Here is a 24,293-nt window from a genome sequence, read left to right on the forward strand (position 1 = left end):
ATCATGTAAACACCTCTTTTCAAAGTGTTAACCCCCAAAGCAGTGCTAAAACACACAGTCCACATGGCTTGCTAGCACTGCTTGCGTATACAGTACAAATGAAGAAAAGTGAGACATATTTATAGCATGTGTTTGACTTGTAATGCAATCTATTAGTAAATTTTGTTTGAAGAAATACAATTGTTAGTTGACATAAAAATACTTTGGATTTATAGACAAGGGAAACAGTGCAACTGAAAGGAGTTATCCAGTTGGAAAGTCTAAAAGTATAAGCCTGGCTTGGGCAAAGAGAACCCCAGTTTCAAACTGAGCACATTCACCAGAGCAAACTGGAAAACACTCACATTGTCAAGTTTCTTCAAGGCATAGGTTACTGATTCCCCCTTCCCCATCAGCTGTCTAGTAATGAGGATCAAAACCTCAAACACCCACAAGAGTCCTCATCCATCCCCCCTCACGCCATCCCTCTGCCTTGCTTTCCGTCTTCACTGGAGAGCATCTTACCTTATTGGGATAAAGCAGGGTCTGGAGAACTAGCTTTGTGACTTTGGGAAATAATTTCATGTCTCTGGGCCTGCTTTATCTCATCCAGATGAGATGGTGCTCCACTGCCCTTCAACTTGAATTATGATTGTATGGATTTGTGAGCTCAGGATAATTCATTGGGAAAGCCAGTACTAAAAAAAAAAAAAAAATGAGACTCTTATAGGAGACCACAACTAACTGCTCCTAGAGCTAGAAAGTTAGCCAGATGAGTAAACGCCTCACTTTCTTTGAGCTTCCTTCCATATCTGAATAGTCAAGGGAGAAAAGAAACCTAAGATTTTTTTATTTTTAGAACTCCATAGATATTCTAACATAGTACTCTTACATAACTCTCAAGCATTGGGTATATTTTAATGTCAGGGATACCTTAAATGTACATTCTATTTAAAGCAGTCATTCTATGAACGTGTATTGATCATATAAAAAGTGTCAGACATTCACTGTCTAAAGTACTTTGATATCTGAGTTCCCAATTTAAAATTGTTTACAGTCCACCCCCAACTCGCCCCGTCCATTCTTTATTTTTCTCTACAATACTCATTTCTTCTAGCTCAATACATAGTTTGCTCATTTAAATTTGTTCATTACCTGCCTCCCCTCACCAAAATATAAGTTCCACAAAAACAGAGATGTGAGTTATGTGTTGCTCTGTCCCTAGTGTACCCAGAGTACTTGGTTGGTGCTCAATGAATACCTCTCAAGGGAAAAAATGAATACGTTATCTCAAATTCTGTGATCCCCAGTAGGTGTCGAGAGTATCTTTATTTTGTACTTGAAATCGAGGCTGGGAGAAGTCAAGAAATTTATTCGGGATTACCCAGCTAGTAAGGGATGGAGCCAGAATCCAAACCCAGGTGGGCCTGACTTTTAGTCCATCTGTCGTCTGCGACATCCATCTGCTTCTCCTGCCATTTGCAGTTTTTCTGCACAGGAACCTCACCAGCTTTATGTGTTTCAGTTGGGATCTACTCTTCTACAAACAATGTAAGATTAAGTACTAAATTTACGGGAGAGATGACCTGTTTGCTTCTGGCCCTCCTCACAGCAAGGTTTGGAAGCCAAGTGTGAAGAGAGGGTGGTAGTAGGGCCGCAGAAGTGTAGGAGCATAACCAAGGAAATACTCCTAAGTAATCAGACGTTTTCTAAGGTGTGTATAGATAAATATTTGCAGAAACCTTCCTAAGTTTGTTTTTTTTTTTTCAGATCTTTTATGAGCCCTTTAAAATCTGTTTCCTTCTCTCTCTCTTTCTCTCTCTCTCTCTTTTTTTTTTTTTTTTTGGCAAGCCATTGAACCATGGCTCATGCTAAGGTTATATAAACCCCTCTACTAAATGAGTGGAAATGGTTGACTCAGTTCTCTGGTTTGCTTTTGTGTGATCTGTTTCTGATAAGCAATGATTTTTTTTTTTTAATTCTAGTCTGTTGTGTGCATTTTTACATAATAATCTTCTATTGTTTCAAAGAAGTATTAAAGGCCAAGGAAGAGACTGGTAAACTATGTCAAATGAAATCTGTGAAATGTCAACTGCGGATCAGCAGCTGGGGGACAGAGTCGGACCTAGAAATTTCAGACATTCTGTCTTCTGGCTGTAACTCAGAATGAATTAGAGTGATGTCATCTTGTTCTGACATAATGGGGGAATTAGATAGTCCATAGGAGAAAAATTATAAATCACTACAATTTATAGTCAGCATCAAAATGGTTTGTTTATTTTAGCATCAAAATTTTTAAATTCACCTTCTTTGGATTTAAAAAAAAGCTTACTCTTTTGGGCAGAATATTCAGACCATATTCATTTGAGGTATGTGTGTATTAAGAAGACTAGGTTGGAAAATAGGTGACAACACTGAGAAAATGGGATTCTGAATACCCCCATCCTACTTTCAGTAACAATCAGAACATTTAAGTTTTGCTTAGTGAGTTTTTGTTTAAGTGTGCAGGGTTTTTGTTTGCTTGCTTGCTTCTAGAGTAAATGGCCTCAAACTACTCAAGTTTCTTGAGTTCTTTTGGCTTTTTAAAAACGTTCCTGGCATGTCTCTTGCTATGACTTAGTGATTGTTTTTTGTTGCTCCCAGGGCCTTGCCTCTAACAGTAGGCTTCTCTTTCACCTTGTCCACTCCTCTCCTGCTCCCTCATCCCTGATTCTAATTTGCTGTTTCTACTCTACTGTGAGCTGGTTAACAACTAAACAAGTTTATAAAAATTAAATTTAAATTAACGGGGAGATTGTGAGAGCCTTCAGTGAAATAGCATGTAGTGTTTTTAGGCAGTAACAAATTGATTCTATGCGCTGTACTTGAAAATCAGTCACATTTATGCACTCATTTCTTACACTGGACTTTTAAGTGCTGAATTCTTGTTTATCTCTTTGTTCCTGGCAATTGTCTGGATAATCAAGATCACATTTTATTACTTTTTCTCTTTTCTCTATACACGTAAAAATTAGAATTTTTCTATCAGTTCTTTTCTTTCAAATCAAAGACTACTTTAGGTGTACATTTATTTTGTTTAGAATAGTTTAAATTTTCATTAATACTTAATGTGGCGTGACATACTATATTTTGAAAGTATATTAACTTTATACTGTATAATCTTATTTATTTGAATAACATGGGGAAAAATCCAGTCTGAATTAGCAAAAAGCAAAATGTAGAGCCAGTCGAAGGCTCAGTAAGTACTGTTTTATTCCTCCCAGGTCTCTGAGATAAACGATGCTAAAATCTTGAGGTGTATGTACTTCCACATTTTTTTCTTCGCTCAACATTGTTATTACATTAAATAATATATAGAGCATGGCCAGGGTTTGAAACTTGTGTGAATGAATAGATAAGAATGATTTGTAATAAGCATATAATTATATGCTCTCTAGATAGATACATACAAAGACATATAATTTATATGTAGATAAATAATCTAAATATAGATATAAGGACCTGTTACATGGAATTAACATTCTAGATGACACCTAAAATGCCCAACTGAATTCTGTTCATTTAGTTAGTTGAATACGCCCTCTGTTCATAGCTAGTAATCATAATTCACCCTATAGCCCCATCATCCCAAATTATAAAAAGAGAAGGTTTTATATTGCTGATAATCTTTGCCTCCTTCCCTTTCCCCATACACATTTTCTACCCTTTGTTAATCAAACCTTTGTTTATGAGTCAGACTTACTGTGCTGTAGGGGAGGGAGTTGTGAAACAAAATTGTTCTCCTCCATCAAGCTGATGATACCAGGGTCATACTTCTCAACACTGCAGCTTGCCCCATCCACACATCTCTGCTCTTGTCAGTCCTCAACAGAAAGGGAAAGTGGCAGAAGTACCAGAAGTAAAGACTGAAAAACCATCGAGAGCATGTTACACCTTTTATTTCCAAATTACTAAATATCATACCCTCCTAAAAAAAAAAACAAAACCAAAATTGAGGTGCTGGCGATGGCTATTCAGTGATGACATAGGTTGCTTTCCTATTCAAATCCACTCCTTTCCCTCCCTGGAGATCTGCCCACAGGATCCAGTGTTGGTATGTAGTGTGGGCTCCTTCCAGAAGTCTGTGACCCCACAGTTACTCCTCCCTCTCGCACAACCTCGGAGTGACCTGTGACACACAGTGAGGACATGTTCCCCAAGAAAATAACCTCTATACAGGGAATCATGGCATATAAGTTTTTTACTAGATGTTCTCAGGACAGTGCCAGGATTCATGTGCTATGTTTTTTCTCAAGGCCATTCAGCACATCTTTTCAGGCTAATTCCAATTCCAATTCAGATGATGTGCTTGGAAAATAGGTATTTACCAGGCACAGGACACTCAGATACTATTCTCTTCCAGCTGAGTGGAGATAAAAATTTTTGATTGAGCAGGCATCCTAACCCAGCTAGTTGGTTTAAGCCTCCTCTGACTTCTCTTCTCCAGAGGTTAACTAGTCCAAATCCTCCCTGCTTGGTTCCTACATCACCTCCTTACATAGTCTCATCAGACCTCAGCAAGGGGTGTGCAAAAAGAAATGGGATTTCATCTTACTGCAGCAATACAAACGTAGAAGCTCTGCCTTGTTAAATACTCTGGTTCAAAACATTGCAAATTGCTTGATAAATTTGACTGGTTCATCCTCCCTTTGATTATTTGTAGCCCAACAACACAAAAAGCCCAGCAAAACAAAGGGACCTGTTTTTATGAAATAAGTGGTGTATACAGACAGCACCATTTACACGTTAGGGTAAAACAAATCCTGTCTTTCTACACAGCGTAAGAAATGGCCTATTGAAAGTTTTCAATGTACTGAGCCTTTGGGGAGACTAAACACTTCACTGCTGATAAAGCTCCTCCCACATTACTGTGATGCTTCCTCTCACTGCACTGACAGGGTCCCTGCTCCTTTCTCCACCACACTTGCACCAGCCCCGTACTGAACTGGCAAATCAAGTATCATTTTGATAGTCTATGGTCATTGCTCAACTTGAACATTGTTCCCATAAGTATACTTCAAGGGAAATTCAATGTTCGAAAGTATAAATGGTCATTTTAAACCTAATGAGTCCAATTCTGCCATTTTTCCTTACGATTAGAAGATCAATGGCTAGTTATCCATTTTATATCTCAGGTTAGTTGATGATGTCACCTTATTTAAACACCTGTATGTCCTCCCTCCAAAACTACCAGTAGTCTTACTGTGATTGGCACTTCTGACTGCAAAAGATGTCCCACATTGTGTTCCTGTTACACCCTGGGCAATGTTCTTTGCAAGCACAGAACCCACACAGATCTCTTGGGTTCTGGATTTCAAACCACACTCAACCTTTGAGGTTTAAGTTAATTTATTCTTAGCAAAAGAAAATGTATTGTAAAGAGAATAGGATTAGAGAAGCTTATAATAAAGTCTTGTAACACTTCTTGGACCTCAGATGTGTCTTACAGAACAAAGTATGTTTATGAGCTAAGTGTAAATGAATAAGAAACATACGGATCAAATTTCCCCTAAAATGCAAACGGGTATAAAAATTAGCAGAAAGGGGGCCTGGCAAAAGATACCCTTTGAATTTCACCAAACCCAGAGTATTTGAAATATACTTAAAGAAAATTGACAAACTCAGACTGTGACTAGATTTTCCCTTTGTTTATGTCTTTTATTCCTTCAGTATCTCAGTTGAGAAGTCAGTGGTTAAAAATGGGAGAGAAAAGTCAAGATTTTTTTAAAGAGCTTTTTGTCGCGCTTGTACAGCCAGAGATTTAGAATTTGAAGGGTTTGTCTTTGCTTGTGCTATTTTACGTCTCTCATGCTTCCTTTTATAATTGTTTTTCTTAGGTTTGCACCTTCTGCTCCATCTCCTCACCACATCAGCCCCCGGAGGGTTCCAGCTCCTTCAATAATGCAAAGAACACAGCCTCCTCATACCCAGCAGCCCTCAGGATCACACCTGAAGTCTTACCAGCCAGAAACAAACTCTTCTTTTCAACCAAATGGAATCCATGTCCATGGTAAGCAAGTAGCTGTCAATCCCTTGAGTTTTGAAAAGTGATGTTGTGCTGTTCCTTTTAGTCAAGTGTCTTAGTTACCTGTTGGGGATTTCAGATGTTCTGTAGTACACCACCAGGCTTTGGCTCTTATGACTTTCCTCTAAAATTTCACACTTACTCAGCATGACATCTTGCAGTATTTTCCTGCTTTGACCCTAAGATGGTATGACTTACGACACCCCCGAGTGGTCAGCCCAAGGTGATGATACATTCACTGACCCAGAGCTTTTAGCACCTCACGGATAGACCCTAACCACAGCATCTTGTTTCTTAAACAATAAACAGTGTGAAAGGGAACAATGGAAGTCCTCTTGCCCATGCATACCTCTTCTCTCACAGGTCTCTGCCCTCATTCCCATATGCCCAGGTCCCCTCCATCCCTCAAGCCGCAGATGGAATGGCCCTTCCTCTCAAGCCTTTCCTGATCTCCTTTCTGGACATACTCTCTCCTGGCTCCAAACTCTGATTGCATATCACGTGTATTTCTGATACTATCTGTGCTCTCCCTCCCTTGTAATTTACTTCTCTGTGAGTAAAAGTTGTCTTCACTTGTAATGTATAAACTTCTTTCTAAAGTCAGAATTTTCTGACCCATTGTTCTTTCTCTTAGAGAACTTAGCACAGTTCTTCACATTTTGTAAGACACATAGATGCTTGATAGGTGCATGGCTGAAGAGGAGGAGGGAAGGAAGGCGAGAGAAATCATGATGTGCAGATCTTGTGTTTAACCTAGAACGTGCACGGAGAACTGATTTAGCTCAATTTCTTTTCTTTACTTAAACCAATTTTGTTGACTTTGGCATATGTCTTAGCAAACACCCCTAGAAAGTTATGTTGTCAAATCATATAGATTCAAACAATACAAAGCCTTTTACTTTCTGGGGACAGACACCTATATAAGCAAAGGGATACTGTCCATTTAAACTGAGAGTTTCAGCTCCTGAAAAATACGAGTCTCCTCCATCTGTCTCTCGTTGATTCCTGAATTTGCTCCGTATGAATTATTACTTGAAATTAATGGATAGTGTCCCCAAACAAATCTAAATCAGTATTCAAGCTGAGTGCAGACAAGTGTGAATAACTCCCCAAGATGGAAGAATCAAGCAGTGCTACAGAGTTTGGTTTGGATGAGAGCTTCAAAGAAGGGTCTGGACAGCCGAAGTGGAGACAATGTGGAGACAATGGCAGGCTGTTGGAAGGGAAGGATCTTGGAAAGCCCAGGGCCACTGGCTCTGGCGCAAAGTTCCACCCATGTCTTCTCCCCTCTCCCTGAGAACAGTCACACAAGCACCCTGTTCCCCAACAAAACTTTGGCTTCCACCATTTTGGGGGCCTATGTTAATTTTTTACCTTCTTCTGACAGTAAGTTTCTTCTCAAGCATTAGTTATGTGTTTATTCAACCAAGAAATATTCGCTGAGTGCCTACTATGCATAAAGCAGTGAATGTGTGAGAAAAGGAGACTCCTCACCATGGCAAGGAGCTTGTCTAATGTTGCGGGGGATCCGGGTGCTGTGAAGCCACCTTTACCTGCAGGTAGGAGGCAAACAACATGAGTTGGGGCTATGTAGCATATAGAATAGGTCACAGATTCTAAGACACACGATTTTTACCTTCATGTTTTAACATTGCTGAAATCTGAATGTATCTCAGTCAGTGGCATCATATAATTGGCAGTGATTTTTCTTTCTGGTGCTATATAGAACAATGGAACATTTTATAGTCAATGGTGTCATAGTTCCAATGAAACGCAGTATCACACACTTTGATTACAACTGTGAAGCACATTTTAAAATTTAAAAAATTAACCTACATGTAGAAAAAAAATTGGAAGGAAATTCTCCAAAATCTTAACAGTTTTTTTTTAAATCATAGTGGTAGGATAATGGATGTTTTTTGTTCTTCTTTTTTCTGCTTTATGAAGAAATTTTAAAAGAGATTTTGGAATTAGACCAATTTGAATGCAAATACCAATCTACTCAACTGTACGACTCTGGACAAATTATTGAACCTCAGTTCACTTTAATTAAATGAGGGGAGTCTTACCTACCTTCTTTCTTCAGTTGTTATGAGGATTCGACAAGAAGAGTACCTGGCAGAGTGTAGGAGCTTAATTAATTTAAGCCTCTTCCTTCTATTCCCTTTTCTTTATTAGACTCTTTCAGAATAGGAATAATATTTGTAGCCTCAGGGCAAGCATAATACTTGGTGCAAAGTAGGCATTTAGTGACTATTACTGAATATGTGATTGACACTCTCTCATTCAACCGAAGAACAGTGAAACAAGAAGACACAGAAAATGGGACCTACCTTATCATTTTTGCCCTACCTCTTGGTGAAGGAGTCTTCCATATTTCTCTTTTTCAGTTGAATACTGAATATTTTGTCAACTTGAAATTTTGGTTTTTTTTTTTTTAACTTTCACTTTAATTGTTAAAAACTCCCATGGCCAGTGAGAAACTGCTAATAGTATTACTGACCCTCCCTAGTTGGTCACTATCAAGGGTCCTTCTGCCCAGTGCCGTTTGAGCCATAGAACGAGACTGAGTTTGGTTCAGAAGTAAAGGAAAGCTTTATTCTTTGATCAAAGAATGAAGAGGTGCAAACTCAAGCTCTAGAGCACACACTGCTCTGGAAAGGCTGTAAGCTGGGCTGCTTTATAGGGTTCTGTTATACAGAGGGAAGGGCAGAGTTCTTGCAGGTCTGGTGCAGCGTTTCTGTGCATGGCATGCCATCCCCGTCCTGAATTGCAGTGTCGTGCTCAGTGCTTATGCACAATGCACGCCAAGATGAAGGGTGTGGCACAGCAGCTCTGCACTGGGAACTCTAATCCAACATATTAGGTGCAAGGCCCCCTAGAGGCAAATGAGACTAGACTCCGCACAAAAGAAGAGGTTTTACCTTATCACCTAGATTCCATCTTATTTTTCCTGGGGACCGCAGTAGACTTTACCAGTGACAATAGCAGCTGTAAAAATAAATACATATGACAAGCCTTTCTGGAAGAGACCAAATTATGCAGTTTGGGAAATTACGATTTTCTACTGGGAAGATGGACAAGTGCCCACAGCGATGAGCTTGCAAAGAGGGTGTCCATGCATTAGCGCCTGGGCCAGTGCTAGGAATTATGGGGTAGGGATCCAGATGCAGCCTCACTTCCTTCTCCAAGCATTTTCTCTGAAATTGCTTTTCTGAAACTTTCTGGATAAGAGCATTTCTCATCAACTACTCCCTAGGATAAGAGACAAATTTATCTAATGTTTTTCAAGTGGGTGATACAGTGCTGGGAGTGAGAGGAGCAGAGACCCTCTAAGTGAGTTGCAGTTACTGACCACGCCTTTCAGCTCTGGGTGGACTAGTTTGCTCAATGGTATTATATAGCATCTTGGTAACGAGGAACTTTATCCCCAGTAAAACTAGATTTTTAAAGCCCCAAGCAGTGTCAATTTTGCTATCACGTAGCTATGGTGAATGTTTGTTCTTTCTTTCAAGAAGTTCATGGCTTTAATGAGCATCATCACCCCCATCCTCTCTATGCTCCCTGCGGTAGGTAGAGGTCAGAGGAAAATGTCATCACTGTATTTTTAGAGATGGGAACTGAGACATAGAAGAATATAAAGTGTACAGGCATTGCTGCCTTGGTAAAAGATACGGGCATCTTTAACAAGAAGTCTACATTTCCAAGCCACATTCTTAATCTACCTGTTTCTACATCCAAGGCACATCAAAATAAATATGCATTTATATCTTTCCATGGAATATACACTTGTATGTAGATGCTGCTGCATCACATGGAGCCATGAAAGACTGGTATTCAGAGGGTCTTTGGTCTTACAGATAAAGAGAAAATGAGGTCCATTGGGTATCGTTCATGCCTTACTAATTGATACAGAGCTTAGATGTTGTGTGCTTTATGTATATATTTATTAAGAGGTATTTTGTAAAAGGCATACTTTGAAAAGATTAATAACACTGCTTTTCAACTTCTCTTAACTAGCAGGTGACCCAGGACCAGAGCTCAGTTTTGTTGATTCTGCATCCACTCCATCCATTCACACTGCCTTCATTAGTAAGGTGGATAAGGTGTCATTTCTTTTAATGTTTGAATGCTGATAGCATTTACAGGTCTCTGTTTGGGGAGCATCTCCAAGGCAACTTCTTAGTACCTTTTAGTCTTTTATTTTAGGTGTAAACATAGGACAACTCATTCCAATCATGTAAGCTTATTCCCCAGTCTTTTCTTTCTCTTTAGGACCATTCTCTTGTCCAGGCAAGCTTCAGAATTTTGCTTGGATTAGTTGCCTGAGAGTTGATATTTGTACATTTTGTTGTGGTACTAATGGATGATTTCTTTTTAAATGCCCTATTCACTCCAGGCTGTTAGAATGCCATGGGAATTCCTAGAACAGTATTTTCACAATCGTCCTGCTTCTGTACCCATCAAAGAGAGGCCAAGTTCAATTCACCAAGTGTTTACTGGTCACCCACTTTTGCCAGGCAAACATGAACATCATCTAATCAGTACCCAGAGGCCACTTTATTCAGAGGATGGTGTCAGGGAAAGGGTCGTAGAAATGACTCGTGAATGAGGTTCTGAAGATAAATAGTTGATTGGATAATGCAAGTGGGGAGATGCATTCCAGGCAGACAGAAGCAAAGTGCACAGGCAAGAACACAACTGACAGCATGGGGTGTATCTGGAGAGAAGAGCCAGAGGCAGTTTGTGTGTGGCTGGGATACCCAGGTTAAGCAGTGGAGTGGGGCAGAGGGAGAGGAGGCTGAGGAACCAGCCAGGCCAGCTCCTAAAGGGATTTGGGGCCATGCTAAGTGTAATGCTACCAAGTGAAGAAGCCAGCTGGTATTTTAGGAAAGTCAGCTAGAGCACTGTGTAGAGAATGAAATGGGAGAGGTAGGAACATTGTATCTGTAGACTGAAAAAAGAATAATGCACAACTTGAAAGGTGAGAACTGTTTTATTGGGTGGACTTTCTGGGGACTTAAGCCCAGGAGAAGGCCTGTCAGGTAGCTGTGATGGACTGTCTGAAGAAGTCCTAAGGGAGGAGCCAGGATATATAGGAGTTTTTGCAAAAAAAAAAACAAAAACAAAACAAAACAGAAAACCCCAGGTAGTCAGAACATCAAAAGATTACTATTAATTTAAGACAACTAGACATCTCAAGCTAATGAATTTAGTGCTTTTCTCTGGGAAGATGCAAAATCCGGACTTACTGAAATGATTCCTTTAATATGCACCATAACTATCTAGGATCAGTATCCTGTTCTTCTCCATCCTGGATCCCCTCAGGGTGCACCATTGTGGGTGGTTGTGGAAGCTGATGGCTTGATTACCCCAACATCCTTAGCTTACCTATTGGGCAGACAATATTCTTCGTCCACATTTTTTTAAAAATCCATTTTTATATATAGTGGCTAACATTTACAAATCTCAAACCCCCATATGTATCCCTTCCCACCCTGTTTCTGTGGTAACCATAAGATTGTTTACTGTCTGCAAGTCTGTTTCTGTTTTGAAGATGAGTTCACAGTGTCCTTTTGTTTTCTTTTTTTTTTTAGATTCCACATATGAGTGATATCATATGGTATTCTTTCTATTTCTGGATTACTTCACTTAGAATGACGATCTCTAGGTCCATCCATGTTGCTGCAAATGGCATTGTTCTTTTTCATGGCTGAGTAGTATTCCATTGTATAAATATACCACAACTTCTTTATCCAGTCATCTGTCAATGGACATTTGGGTTGCTTCCATGTCTTGGCTATTGTATATAGTGCTGCTATGAACACTGGGGTGTATGTATCTTTTCGTATTAGAGTTCCCTCCAGATATATACCCAGAAGTGGGATTGCTGGATCATATGGAAGACAGATATTTTAGTGCATTGCCATGCTTAACAAAACTGAGGTTTTGTAATAATGTTTGTTGGATAAACACACCACAGGGTCTGCCAAACATTCTCTGGAACAGTTTTCTAATCTGTGAAATGGAACTATCTTGCAGATCCATTCACACTGATTGCCTGTTGGAAATCAGTGGTAGACCCTAGAGGCCTCTTTCTGAGTATTCTGCCCCGTTTTATGCCCATTCCCCCCAGTTCTCTTAGGTTTCTCTACTTTCCGCTGCTTGCTCTTATTTTCTGTCCGGGGTTGTGAGTAGCCAGCAAAAAGATTTCCATTCTCCATGATCCAGTCGTTAGATTTCATTAGGAAATCACCATGAAGCTGTCTCCCCAGCCTGGGCCATTGATATCAGGGCAGCAGCAGCAGCAGGGAGTGGGAGCCTTCCCTGTTGGTCCTGGCTCCTGTGGTTCATAAGCTGTCTTTCTCATGATTTAGTGTGCCCTGCCTGCAGGCCCTAAAGAAGCAAGCCAGTCGCTCCCAGACAATAGTGGCATTTTCCCACCTCAGTGTGGAGCAATAAGCTTGTCAGTCCAGTTCGGACTGACTGCATCTGAAAACAAAAGATTTCCAGACACCAACAGGTCTCCAAGAACAAAACACATTGTAAATGGCTCGTCCTACTGAACAACCAAATCATCTTTCAAACTGAAGAAACCTCAGAGCATTGATATTTAAATAGAATGAAGTGGCAGGTACCAGTTTAACTTCTTCCTCTGTGTTGGCTGTTTACTTAACAGTGATTGCGCAGTGGTCCTTTTTCAGAAGAGTCTTACGGGCTACAGCCATAACTGATCTCATTTCTGGGGGTTTATAGTGTTAAATGTTTAAAGGTTGTTTTTTTAAAGGCAAATTGTAGAGACAATAAACATACTCCCCCCAACAGGAAATTTAGTCACATCTGCATAAGTGAGGTTGTGAAATAACTAGGCAGTAAGTCTGGAAATTGTCTTGCTTAGAATTTCAGCATGTGTCACAACTTCCCCTTGAAATCTCAGGAAGACAAATGAGGTTGAGTGCACATCAGCAGTGTAACAGTCTTCACTGAGGAAGTTGTGACGTATCCACAAGGAGGAGTCAGTGATTGTACTGCATGTTACTCTGATGTTATTAGCTGATGTTATCATCAGCAGTCATCATCAGGATGTATTTTTGGAATCACCCGGGATGTTATTAATGCTCGTATAGTACTAGGGAATGATGATTAGGACCAGGGAAATTCTTACTCTTATGTATTTAATTACTACAAAATTATCCCGAGAGCAATTTTACATAACTAGTACTTGGTAAATTCTGACAGTGTGCTAATTCTACAAAAAGAAAGTTAAATTTAAGTGTATGTATGGGTCTAGTCAGAATTTCAGCTTGTTGAGTTTTGTGGGAGGGGTGTTAGATGGTCATCAGTCACAAGAGCTGTTTGATTGATTATGGAAAGCTGAACTGTGAATAATTATACATGTAATTAAGCATCTGCACACATGCACACACACTCACAGATTAAACCCATCTATCTGTAAGGATATTAAGATGACAGAATGAGCTACATCACTAAATTCTAAGTTTCCTTGAGACAGGAACTGTATCTTCTCACAATGTTTGTCACGTGATAATGCTTAACAAAAGTTTATTGAATAAATATGAATGAATAAAAAGGGGAGGAGGACAGGGATTTTTGCTCATGGCTTCTTAAACTGATCGATGGAGCCAGCCCTTGGCAAAATTGCGACTTAGAGTCAAGTTTTCAACGCTCCTCTTTTCTCTGGGCACTTCCTTCTATTTTCCTGTGCCTCTCTTTAGCTATCTAGTGCTTACCAGTTGCCTGAGACCGCTCTCTAGAGGAAATAGGGCACTGTCATGACTCACTTAAACATGAAGGTAAATTTAATACAGTACTCCTCCTTAGGGGTATTTACACACCTGGCACTGAGCGTCCACTACGAGTGAAATTCTGAGCAGTGGCAGCCCTATGGGAGAGGTATTTTGAGGCATTCCCAGGGCACGTAGGGGCAAGTCCTTTGTTTTCGAAAGAACTTTTCCGTTTTCTAAACGTTCATAGCCACTAGCTTATGTACCTCATAATTAGGTCATTTTATCTCAGAAGACGAGATTACCAAAAGAGGAAATCGCGACTTGTCCAGGGTGATACAGGAAGAGAAACAATGAGCTGTAGAAAAAAGTAGATAAATAGACTTCGGAGTCAGGCAGATCTGAATTGGCATCTTATGAGCAAGTCATGCAATGTCCTGAACCTCAGTTTCCTGACTCTTATTTTTATTAAGTGTAGTCAGTGTACAGTATTATGTTAGTTTCAGGTGTACCACACAGTGGTTTGACATTTGCATGCATTATAAAATGATCACCACAAGTCTAGTAACCATCTGTCCCCAAAGTTTTTACAGTATTACTGACCATATTCCTTATGCTGTATATTACATCCTTGTGACTTTTTGTACGACTGGAGGTTTGTATCTCTTAATCCCCTTCACCTGTTTCACCGACCACCCTCCCCTTTGCAAACCACGCATTTGTTCTCTGTATCTATAAGTGTGCTTTCATTTTGTTTTGGTTTTAAATTCCATATATAATAAGAGAATAGTGATACCTCTCTTTCAGAATTGGTATGAGAATGAGAGAAGACGCCAAGCCTGCAGTAATGCTCAGTTACTTAGAGCTATTGTTATTATTGTTGTTGTTATTTTTCTATTGATCTACCAGATTCTGGTTCCACTGGATACTCACAGTAACATTAATAAAAATGTTAAAGTACCCTAGTCTCCCAGGTGAGATTGAGAGATGAAGCACCTTGCCCCAAGTCACGTACCTAGTGAGGATCAGAGCTGGTTTTATAAAGACAGTCTGACCCCAAAGCCCACACTTATTCTCCTTCATGATGGTGCCTGTAGTTACAGTACTATGGAAGCTTTTAGTTACATGGGAATTATTTTTGTGTGAAGGTTAAGTGTAGAACCATTAAAAATGAGGTTCCTTACAGGGCTCAAATTCTGCTGGCAATACAGCTACTATGATTCAGGAGACAAAGAGATTTCCCACCAACCGCTTGCCTTGTGTATTTGCATACTAATTGCTGAAAATGTTTGCCTTTCTTTTTTTTTTTTTCCTGTGTCAGGCAGTATGGTGAATGCTTACAGTGCCCTTTCTCATTAGTTCTCAAAACAACCCTATAAAGAAAGCATTGTTTATTCCCATCAGATGACAAATCCGAATCACCAAAACATTAAGTAACTTGCCCACGATTTCTTAATCTTGAAATGGTGGATCTGGAAACTACACCCAGGACCATGTGACAACTGGGTCTGCGCTCTTAACCAGTGAATGTGCTGCCACGGTCCCTGTGGGGAAGGAAGCGCTCACTCTCTGATTGGCCCCAGTGCTGTGACCGCGCAGGGGCGTGTGCGCACGTGTTCATTGTCTCATGTGCTGCATTTGCTCAGGCGCATGTGTGCTGGGGGACACTGTTTGGAAGCCTGATTACTAAATCAACAAACCAGGGTTACTGGACTCTTAGCACACGTTCCTTAAATGTAGTCTTTAACTCTTACTGACTTTTTAAATTAGAAAAGAAAAGATTTACCTGTTCCTTTTTTTAAAGGTGCTTAGGGTACGTAAGCCATTTATAAAGAGTTTAAACTGCTTTCCAGCCTATACTCATCTTAGTTTCCCTGCCCAAAGGTAATGACTATCAAGGTTACTGAGTATTCTTTCAGACCTTTTTAAATGCTGTGGAAAATGAAATATATATATGTATATAGGGACGTACATATACATGTGCCCTATTATAAAAATGGACTCATATTCTGCATTTTATTTTATGACTTAGTTTTTTTTAAACTTAAAATATATGCTTTTGCTTTCTAGGTCAACACATATAGGTCAACTCCTTTTTAAAAAAAATTATATAGTACTTACAGAAAGTCATCATTTTTTAGTCATTCCACTGTTGAAAGACATTTGGGTTTTTTTTCATTTTTTGCTTTTATTAGCAATACTGTATCATATCTCTTTATGTATATATGTGTGTTTACACAAGCACTCTGACACACACACGTCTATGTATGTATCTTTACATACTTCTTTTAGGAAATACTTCTGAAAGAGAAATTGCTGGACTGACGGCTGTGCACATTTTAAAGATGGACAGGTAATGTCATCTACGAAGTCTATACCAATTTAGACTCTGACCAGCAGTGCCTTAGAGTGCCCATTTTCCCGCCCTAGATGTCGTCAACCATTTTAATTCTTGCCAATTTGTACAGCAGAATTGTCTTGATTTTTCCCTTGGTTAGTGATGTGATTGACCAGTTTTTCCTGTTTTTGTTGAGCTCTGAAGGTAATTTAGTTATAATGGGGATTAAGTAACAGGAGCTGCTACTTGGGTGTTTCTATGATTTATTAAGTAGTTTGTTTGCTCTTTCACCTGCCAGGCAAGTTGTGTCACTGGCAGTGTGACAGTTTGTTTTCTTAATTGGAACTCAAATTGTAGTGAGGAGAAAGGAAATATCCAGGAAATTTCTGGTTTCTTGACTACTGTGACTTCTCAGTCAGTTAACTTTGAAACTTCCATAGAAAAGTGTTTAATGAACATTATTTCAGATTTAGTGCTTTTTCATTCTTTGGGGGAAGCAGTGACATTTTTTCCAGAAGCAAATGTTTTGTCTTGTATCTGAAACTCATGAAGTTTAGCCTCTAGTGAATAGAGCTCTTAAAATCAAGTTAAATATTTTCTTATAACTCTATTTTAGGGGCTGCTCACTTCAACTCTTCAGATCTGAACATATTAATGACAATCTGTGTCTTGTAATTTTTGTATTTTTAGTTGGCATTTTCCTTGTAAATATGATAAGCAACTGATGGTTTAGAAGAAAAAATGTGAATAGCTTTGGTTGGAGTTTCCTTAAAGGGAGGAAACCCCACACGTTATCAGGAACATCTGTGTTGCTGGTAACAAGACCACTGTGTTCATAAAACAGAACAACAACAATAAAACAATAGAACTGGCTTGATCTGTGCCCATTTAGATCGTCTGGGCTCAGCCCATGTAGCAAAACTATACTAGTTCCCTTAGAATTTCTAGATGGTGTACTTAAAACTCTGAGTGCTCTTTCTCATTACAGAAAATGTTCGTCTCTAACCAGATTGTTCTGACTAAACTCTCCATTTCATTCTTTTGCAAGGTCTTTGAGAACTAGATCTTAAAGATGTGAGTCTATTGAAGTAAAAAAATTCAGGCATTTTTTCCAGATCATTTAGATGCAATGACCAGCTGCCCCACCTCCTACATTCCTCCACAAACCCAATCTCATATCACACACCCAAAGCAAAACCTTTACTTCAAGTTCTTAAATTCTGTCATCAGTATGGTGAAATGATTCAAGAGATCTGAATTAGCCAAGTATTTACCCCAGCGTCTTTTGTGTCTGTGGATCTGGGCTGATGCAGCATTTTAAATCAATACCATTGAGGGCAGTGATAGTACCTACCTTTATATTGCAATACATGTTTCATAAATTACTCCTAGGTACTAAATTGTTATCAGTGCCTGGTAACTATAAAGAAACTGCTCAATAAAATATCTTTTGGATAAATACCTGAATCCTCAGAATAACTTTGTGAGGAGAGTAAGAAATATATTTCTGTCCCTTACAAAGATGAAGCTCAGGTTAGTTGATTAAGTTCCTTGACCTTGGGATGGTTTCTTAAAAGAGTGCAAAGTGTTCTGTGGATGACTTGTGTCACTTAATTCTCCTGCCCACTCTTTTTTCTCTTTAGGTTCAGTGGCCTCCTGAAATGCAACAGAAAAGGGTGGCTTGGAGCAGCAAAACTCTCCAGGTCACCTGGAGACAGGGTCAATTGTATTTCCATCATCTTTGTTTCTTCCTCCTCTTAAAGAAAATTTCAGTATTAGAAAGGGAAGTCACTATTCTTCTGAAACATCTGATAGGCTACTGTGTACAAGGCTCATAGATCACAATCTTTGAGCTCAGTTGTAGTCGCTCTTACCATCAGTTTTTTCACCAAAGGCTGTACCTGTGGATGTCATTCACTCATCCATGTATTCATTCTCAAATATTCATCTGTGCCAGGTCCTGTTTGGGGTGCCAAAGCTACGTCAGTAGAGAAAAATAGACAAAAGCCCCTGTGTGTCCTAAGTTTAGATTCTTGGCAAGCAAAGCCTTTGAACTCAACCATGAGAGAATACTCCTCCTGGTCCATATATAGGCAAGGAATCCTGTCCTCTATTTGTTCTCTATAGCACTTGGCACATTTTTAGATGCCTAATACATTCTTAAAAATCAAGACCTTGTGTTGTACAGTGGGATGAAATTAGCAGGAAAGGAAGGACCCGGTGGACTAGACACACTTGTTAGGGTGCAACCCCCAGGTGGCAGTGGGAGGAAGTCTGCCTGGCTGGGGTGGGGAGCAGCGGATGGCAGATCATAAATTGAGTTGTCCAGATTAGTAGTCGGTGCCCACAAGGTCTGACAAGATCAAAAAGCAAGTTTCCCTGTGGCCAGATGGAAGCAAGTGATAGGAATTTGGGGACCCAGTGCCATTCTTCAGGCTTTACAAATGCAGAGTCCACTCTGCTTTCTCAAACTCACTTATATAGATTTCTTTTACTTCAAGCCCAGATTTCATCTCACCATAATAGTCTGGACAGCAAATTTTGGGGAGGCTTAACGGTGTGTAACAGGGACTTAGCTGTGAGGCAGAGGTTCAGCGGGAGAAATCAGCCATTCTTGCAAGTGTGAGATGAGGCCCACTCCTAGATGAGAGTGTGGAAAATTGTATAATCACAGCCTTGGACTTGGAGAAGCAAGAAGTCACCTGGGTGGTGGAGCGGATATAATGTGGGAGTTTGGTTACAGTTAGCTGGCAGAAGTCTAGGCCACAAGATCGGTGTGCGGCCAACAGTAAGACCAAAACTTCTGAGTCACTGAAATGAGGCCCCATGATTTCACCTTGACCAAGAGCTTACATGTGAGAGAAGGCAGCGGGGTGGGGAGGAAGGCCGTCTTGATCCATATCTGTAATCCAAAGTCACTTTAGGACACTCATCATCACTTTATCCCCAAGAGCCCCTGGAGTCTGACAGGAAGGGCTTGGGGTCAGCTTAGGGGGAAGAGATGCCCATTGGAAGAGCCCTCCTCCCCATTTCAAATGAAATCAGAGCTGCTCTGTTTTTTCCTATTGGTATTTCTTTAGAGAAATGTTTAAAAGACTGAAGATCATCTAAAGATGTTCTTAGGGCTTCTCAGTCTTCAGTATAGGAAACAGCCAGTTAGCATGAACATTCTCAGGCCCTTCACCCAGAGGTTCTGATTCACTGAGTCTGCTGTGGAGCTGAGGTGGGCCGGTGCTGTGACTCCCACTGTAAGAATCACTGGCCTAGACCCTAAGTGTAGGACTCAGAGCCCCCTCGCTGTGGTTCCCCTATCAGACATAATCCAAAGGAAGCAACTGGCTGGTGGCTGAGGGAGGGAATACTTTCCAGCTGCCTTCTTCCTTTACCTCCTGGGGAACTCCTATAACTGCAGCACGACCTCAGAGCTGTAGAGAACCAGGATGGCTTTCAGGGACCTCAGGGGAAGCCACAGCACTTCATGTTAATGTCCCTTTTAATTTCCATCTGGAATCCTCTTCTCTGCCAGACCTTTCTTACAGCAAAGCTTGCTTGGAAGGGCAAGGGCAGACAGAATTAACTCTTCATTCTTTGCCATGCTTTCCTTGTTCTGCTTTAGGCCCAAGTACCCTTGAGTCACAGAGTTGCTTGTGAGCTTCATGGAGCAGAGCTGCACACAACCATGGGCAGATTTACCTTTGTACTCAGAGAAGGTAGGATGGTAAATAACACCAGGCTTATGAGACAGTAGAGGGCTAGAATTTTCAGTGCATTTTACTGTTTGCAGAATATTTCCACACTTAGAATTCACTTGATCCTTGCAGCCACCTAGTAGCAACATAGTGGCCCCCCTCTCAATAGAGAAATTCCCAACTCATTCTTATCACTCTTGACCAGTGGCCAAAGTGCTTACTTCACATGGCCATCAGACCCAGAATGTCCAGATTCTCCATCCTGCATTCTTGGCTTTATTTATATCCAGGATTTTGGGGTCACGGACAGGTGATAGAGTGTGGGTGGCAAATTGTGGGCAACTGGGCACTGAATCCCTTTCCATTTGTTCCCCATGTTTCTTCCCCTACTGTGAGAATTATGCTGCCACGTAGTATTATTGTTCCCATTTATAAATGGAGACTCATCGGCTCAGAGAGGCTATGGTTTCCTTAAGGACGTACAGCCAACTAGTGGCAAAGCCTGCTTTCATATCCTTCTTAAGAATCTTCAGATTTTCTGGTTTTGGGAGTCTCTATTTTATGTAATTGCCAAATGTGCTTTATCACCGTCGGGATTCACGGAACCATTTTACTATAACTGTATATACCCACACATGGCAATTACTGAGACACATTACAATTAGTTTACTTTGGCAGCTTATCATTTTGAGAATCTGGAAGCCATAGGCCACCACGCATTAGGATTTTGGGTGGGTTGAAGTTATTTAAATGAAAATCGATTACATCTTTGCACCAAGAGTGTTTTACACACGCCTTCCTTCTCGCTCTGCTTTCTCCCGTTTCCTTTTTGTCCCTTTTGGCAACATGCTCTGCCCACTCCCATCCCCTTATTTGAACCTTTGCAGACATCTGTAGCAGACTGTCTCCCTCTTCCCCTACCCCACCCCCGGACATGAGTATTCAGCTCTGAGGGGAGGAACGTGGCTCACAGTAATCAATACTGTTAGCAGGTTCTTGCAGACCAGGTGAGGTGCTGTGAGGGGCATCAGCAGAGGAGAGCACCCAGAGTGTTCAGAGGGCACCTCTCTGTGGTAGAAGTTATAGGTCAAAGTGGTCCCATTTCTTGGAACCAGGTGGACTTTAACTTGCAGCCCTCATGCTGCAGCCCATCTGACCAAGGGCAAGGGGACCAGGCGGTTGCTCCAGTGATCCGCTTTCCAACCACTGTAACCTGATTCCTTCAATAGAAATGTGCCCAAATGGAATTTAAAGGGTTATTATTTCCATTATTTTCCTCTTTCTTAGTACAGTAGTTGCTTAAATGTCAGTCTTAAATAGCTCGAGTGCTTTGCAAGCTGGTTCAGTTCTCAGCATGAAGAAAAATCTGTCTTCCTAACACAGTCTGTGAGCTGTTCCTGTAGCTCCCCCATTTATAGACTCCGTATTAAAATGAAGAGTCAATTTCTCCACCACTTCCAGAGAGGAAGCTTAGTAGAGTTCTAACTGGATGAAGACCTGGCTGAGGTTGTTGGCCAAGACCAGGAGCCAAGGAAAAAAATGGCAACCAAACTGTAGACATTTCACTTTTAAGAGCAGGATCATTTTAACCTAAGGGTGGTGGGTGATGAGAGAAAAATTGCTCAAGAATTGCTTGTGCATTATGCAGAATCTATAAATACCCAAGCTCATTTCATGATAATAATAATAATTGCTGTTATTTACCAAGGGTCTGTAACATGCCAGGGAATGCACTAGATGCTTTTATAAACACTTTCATGTATAATGCTGTCTCCAACCATAGAAAATAGGTACTATTTTAAAAGAAAATGAGGCTCAAGAAGGAAAATAATTCATCCAAAGACACACAGTTGATGAATAAGTTATCCAGGATTTGAACCCAGATCCAAGTTTTGTATGCAATGGATAAAAATAAAATAGTGAACAAATCAGAAAATTGGCCAAAAGAAATTTCTGAAATGTCTATTTCTACTCTTGAGAGTTTTTTGAATTTTTCAGTATTTAGGTAATCTCATCATTTTGTTAATTAATTCAACGCTTTTCTCCCTAAGGTAAATTTTTGTACTTTATGAAATGTTGATCCAGCATGAGTAATTCTGCCTGTGATCTGACAGTGAGGGACTTCAACAAAAATGAAAAGATTTTGTTTAAATTGATTGGTTCATGAGCTTAAGCTGCTGTTTGTATGAACTGTATCACCAAACAGATCAGAATTTGAGTCCTAGTTCTGAAACTTGGTAGCTGTGAGGATTTGGGTAAGTTATTTGAACTTTTCCTTGTCTACAAACAGGGGACAATACTACTTAACTCAAAATTTGTTTTAAGTAAAGAAGAATGAAATATTACCCTTTGTAGCAACATGGATGGACCTAGAGAATGTTATGCTTAGTGAGCTAAGTCAGACAGAGAAAAACATTATATGGTATCACTTATATTGGAATCTGAAAAAATAATACAGGTGAATTTATATACAAAACAAAAACAGACTCACAGACATAGAAGACAAACTTATAGTTTCAAGGGGAAAGAGAGGATAAATTAGGAGTATGGGATTAACAGATAGAAACTACTATACATGAAACAGATTAGCAGCAAGGATTTACTCTGTGGCACAGGGAACTCTATTCAATATCTTGTAATAACCTATAATGGAAAATAATCTGAAATACATATATATATATATATATATATATATATATATATATATATATATATATATATATATATCTCTGAATCACTTTGCTGTATACCTGAAACTAACACAAATTATAAATCAATTATATACTTCAATTTTTTAAAAAATTGTTTCAAGAATGAAGATTTTCCGTATAAAATATCTAGGACAATGCTCATCTCCGAGCAAATAAATACTAGTTTCTTTCCTTCCTTCTGACATAATTGTCTGAAGTGTAGGTGTAACACTAACCAAAATGTCTACCAAAAAGCCTAAGCAAAAGGACCACAAATGAGAAAGTGCTGGGCTTAGTGGAAGATTATGTGGTGACTATTTTAGCTCTGCTGCTCATTTGTTTTAAGGTAAAGGCTAGATCCATAAATAATTCCAAATATCTGGATGTTTTTTAAATATTAAAATGATTATATGAATTTTTCACTTTTCTCTTATTTGCACAGTTTCATATAAACCAAGTATTGGTTATAAAGGCAAGGGATTCAACGGCTCCTCTGCTTCCATCTCTTTGTCCATAAAATTAGAATATTTGTTTGAATCACCTACTTACAAGACAGGTATATCAGAGGCCGCCCGTGAAAGAATCTTAAAAGATTTCTAATACTAAGTTACCATGTGAGCAGTTAGTATGTGATTCCCTGGGCCTTTGTCTGAGTAAAGTCGGGAGTGTATGAAATCAAGCTGAGATATGACACCAAAGGTCATAGTCTCATGGCCTTTAAGAGCTTTACCAGAGAATTCCCTATTTTGTCTCTTTCTGTTCAGTGGCTTATATTATGGATTACAGAAGGTATTCAAAGGGGGCAGCTCAAGGGTCCCCAGAGAGTAGGAGGGAATGCACAGAGGGCCATACGAGAGTTAGGAAGACATTAGGGAAGCCAAAGGGAGTTGGGTCGTGCATCTTCTTTCTGTGTCCTTGTCCCTGGAACTCTCTTGACTTGAGCCCTCTTGCTCATCACTTGGGCTCATTCATGCCCCTGCATGTGCAGCAGTCATGTGAGTGAGGCCAAAAGCTCTACCCTTCCTACAGTAACCCACAAAATTATAGTCTCTGCAGAAAAATGATTAGAGTCATTAAGTTCATAAATATACATCCTTCCTTCCACTTGGCTAGCAAACACCTGTACCCCAAAAAAACTGAGGCACTGCCAGCTCTGCCTCTGCCACTCATGGCTGCCTATTCTCCTACCCAGGCCCCCACTGACTGGCACCACTGGCAGAAAAACCACTCAGCCAGGGCCGGTCCTCAGCGAGCTGTGGGATAGCCTCCTAATTACGTCTACCATCAGCAGATGGGGCCAGACAAAAGGAACTACAGCCACTGCTCTTTTTAAAAAGCTTTAAAAACCCAGACTTCTTTCTTATTTGTTGCTTTTTCCTCTTCCTACTTTGAATGCATTCTGGGGTAAAGTGTTGCATCTCTATACATCCTGTAAAGGAAATTTCCATTTTGCCATCACGTACAATATTAAATTGTATCATTTGGTTTCTCATTTATAGGTTTATCTTTTTTTCTCACTAAAACATAAACTCCAAAAGGCATGGGGTGTGTTTTATTCGCCACTGTGTCTCCAGCACTTGACTAAGTGCTTAGTTACTGACAGTTGTTGAGTGAATGAAAGCATAAAAGTTGAAATGCTTGTGTTATTAGAAGAACAGGGAAGAAAAATAAAGAGTAACATTTGTGGAGTGCTGTGTGCCAGGCACACGCTCAGCCCTTCGCATGGGTCATCTCTTAACCCTCTTTAATCGTTGCAGTTATTGTGTGAAGTAGGTGCTATGAACACCC

At 40.0% G+C, this 24,293-nt stretch overlaps 1 protein-coding gene across 1 annotated transcript in view; it reads left to right on the forward strand.

The window, feature by feature from the left end:
- Positions 1 to 24,293, forward strand: part of GLIS3 (GLIS family zinc finger 3) — a 438,827-nt gene that overhangs the window by 403,265 nt on the left and 11,269 nt on the right. The window contains exon 9 of the mRNA XM_031449780.2: positions 5,856 to 6,028. Coding sequence (XP_031305640.2) covers positions 5,856 to 6,028 — 173 coding nt within the window. The remainder of the gene's footprint in view (positions 1 to 5,855; positions 6,029 to 24,293) is intronic.

This window comes from Camelus dromedarius, chromosome 10, assembly GCF_036321535.1.
Source record: "Camelus dromedarius isolate mCamDro1 chromosome 10, mCamDro1.pat, whole genome shotgun sequence".
Lineage (NCBI taxonomy): Eukaryota > Metazoa > Chordata > Mammalia > Artiodactyla > Camelidae > Camelus > Camelus dromedarius.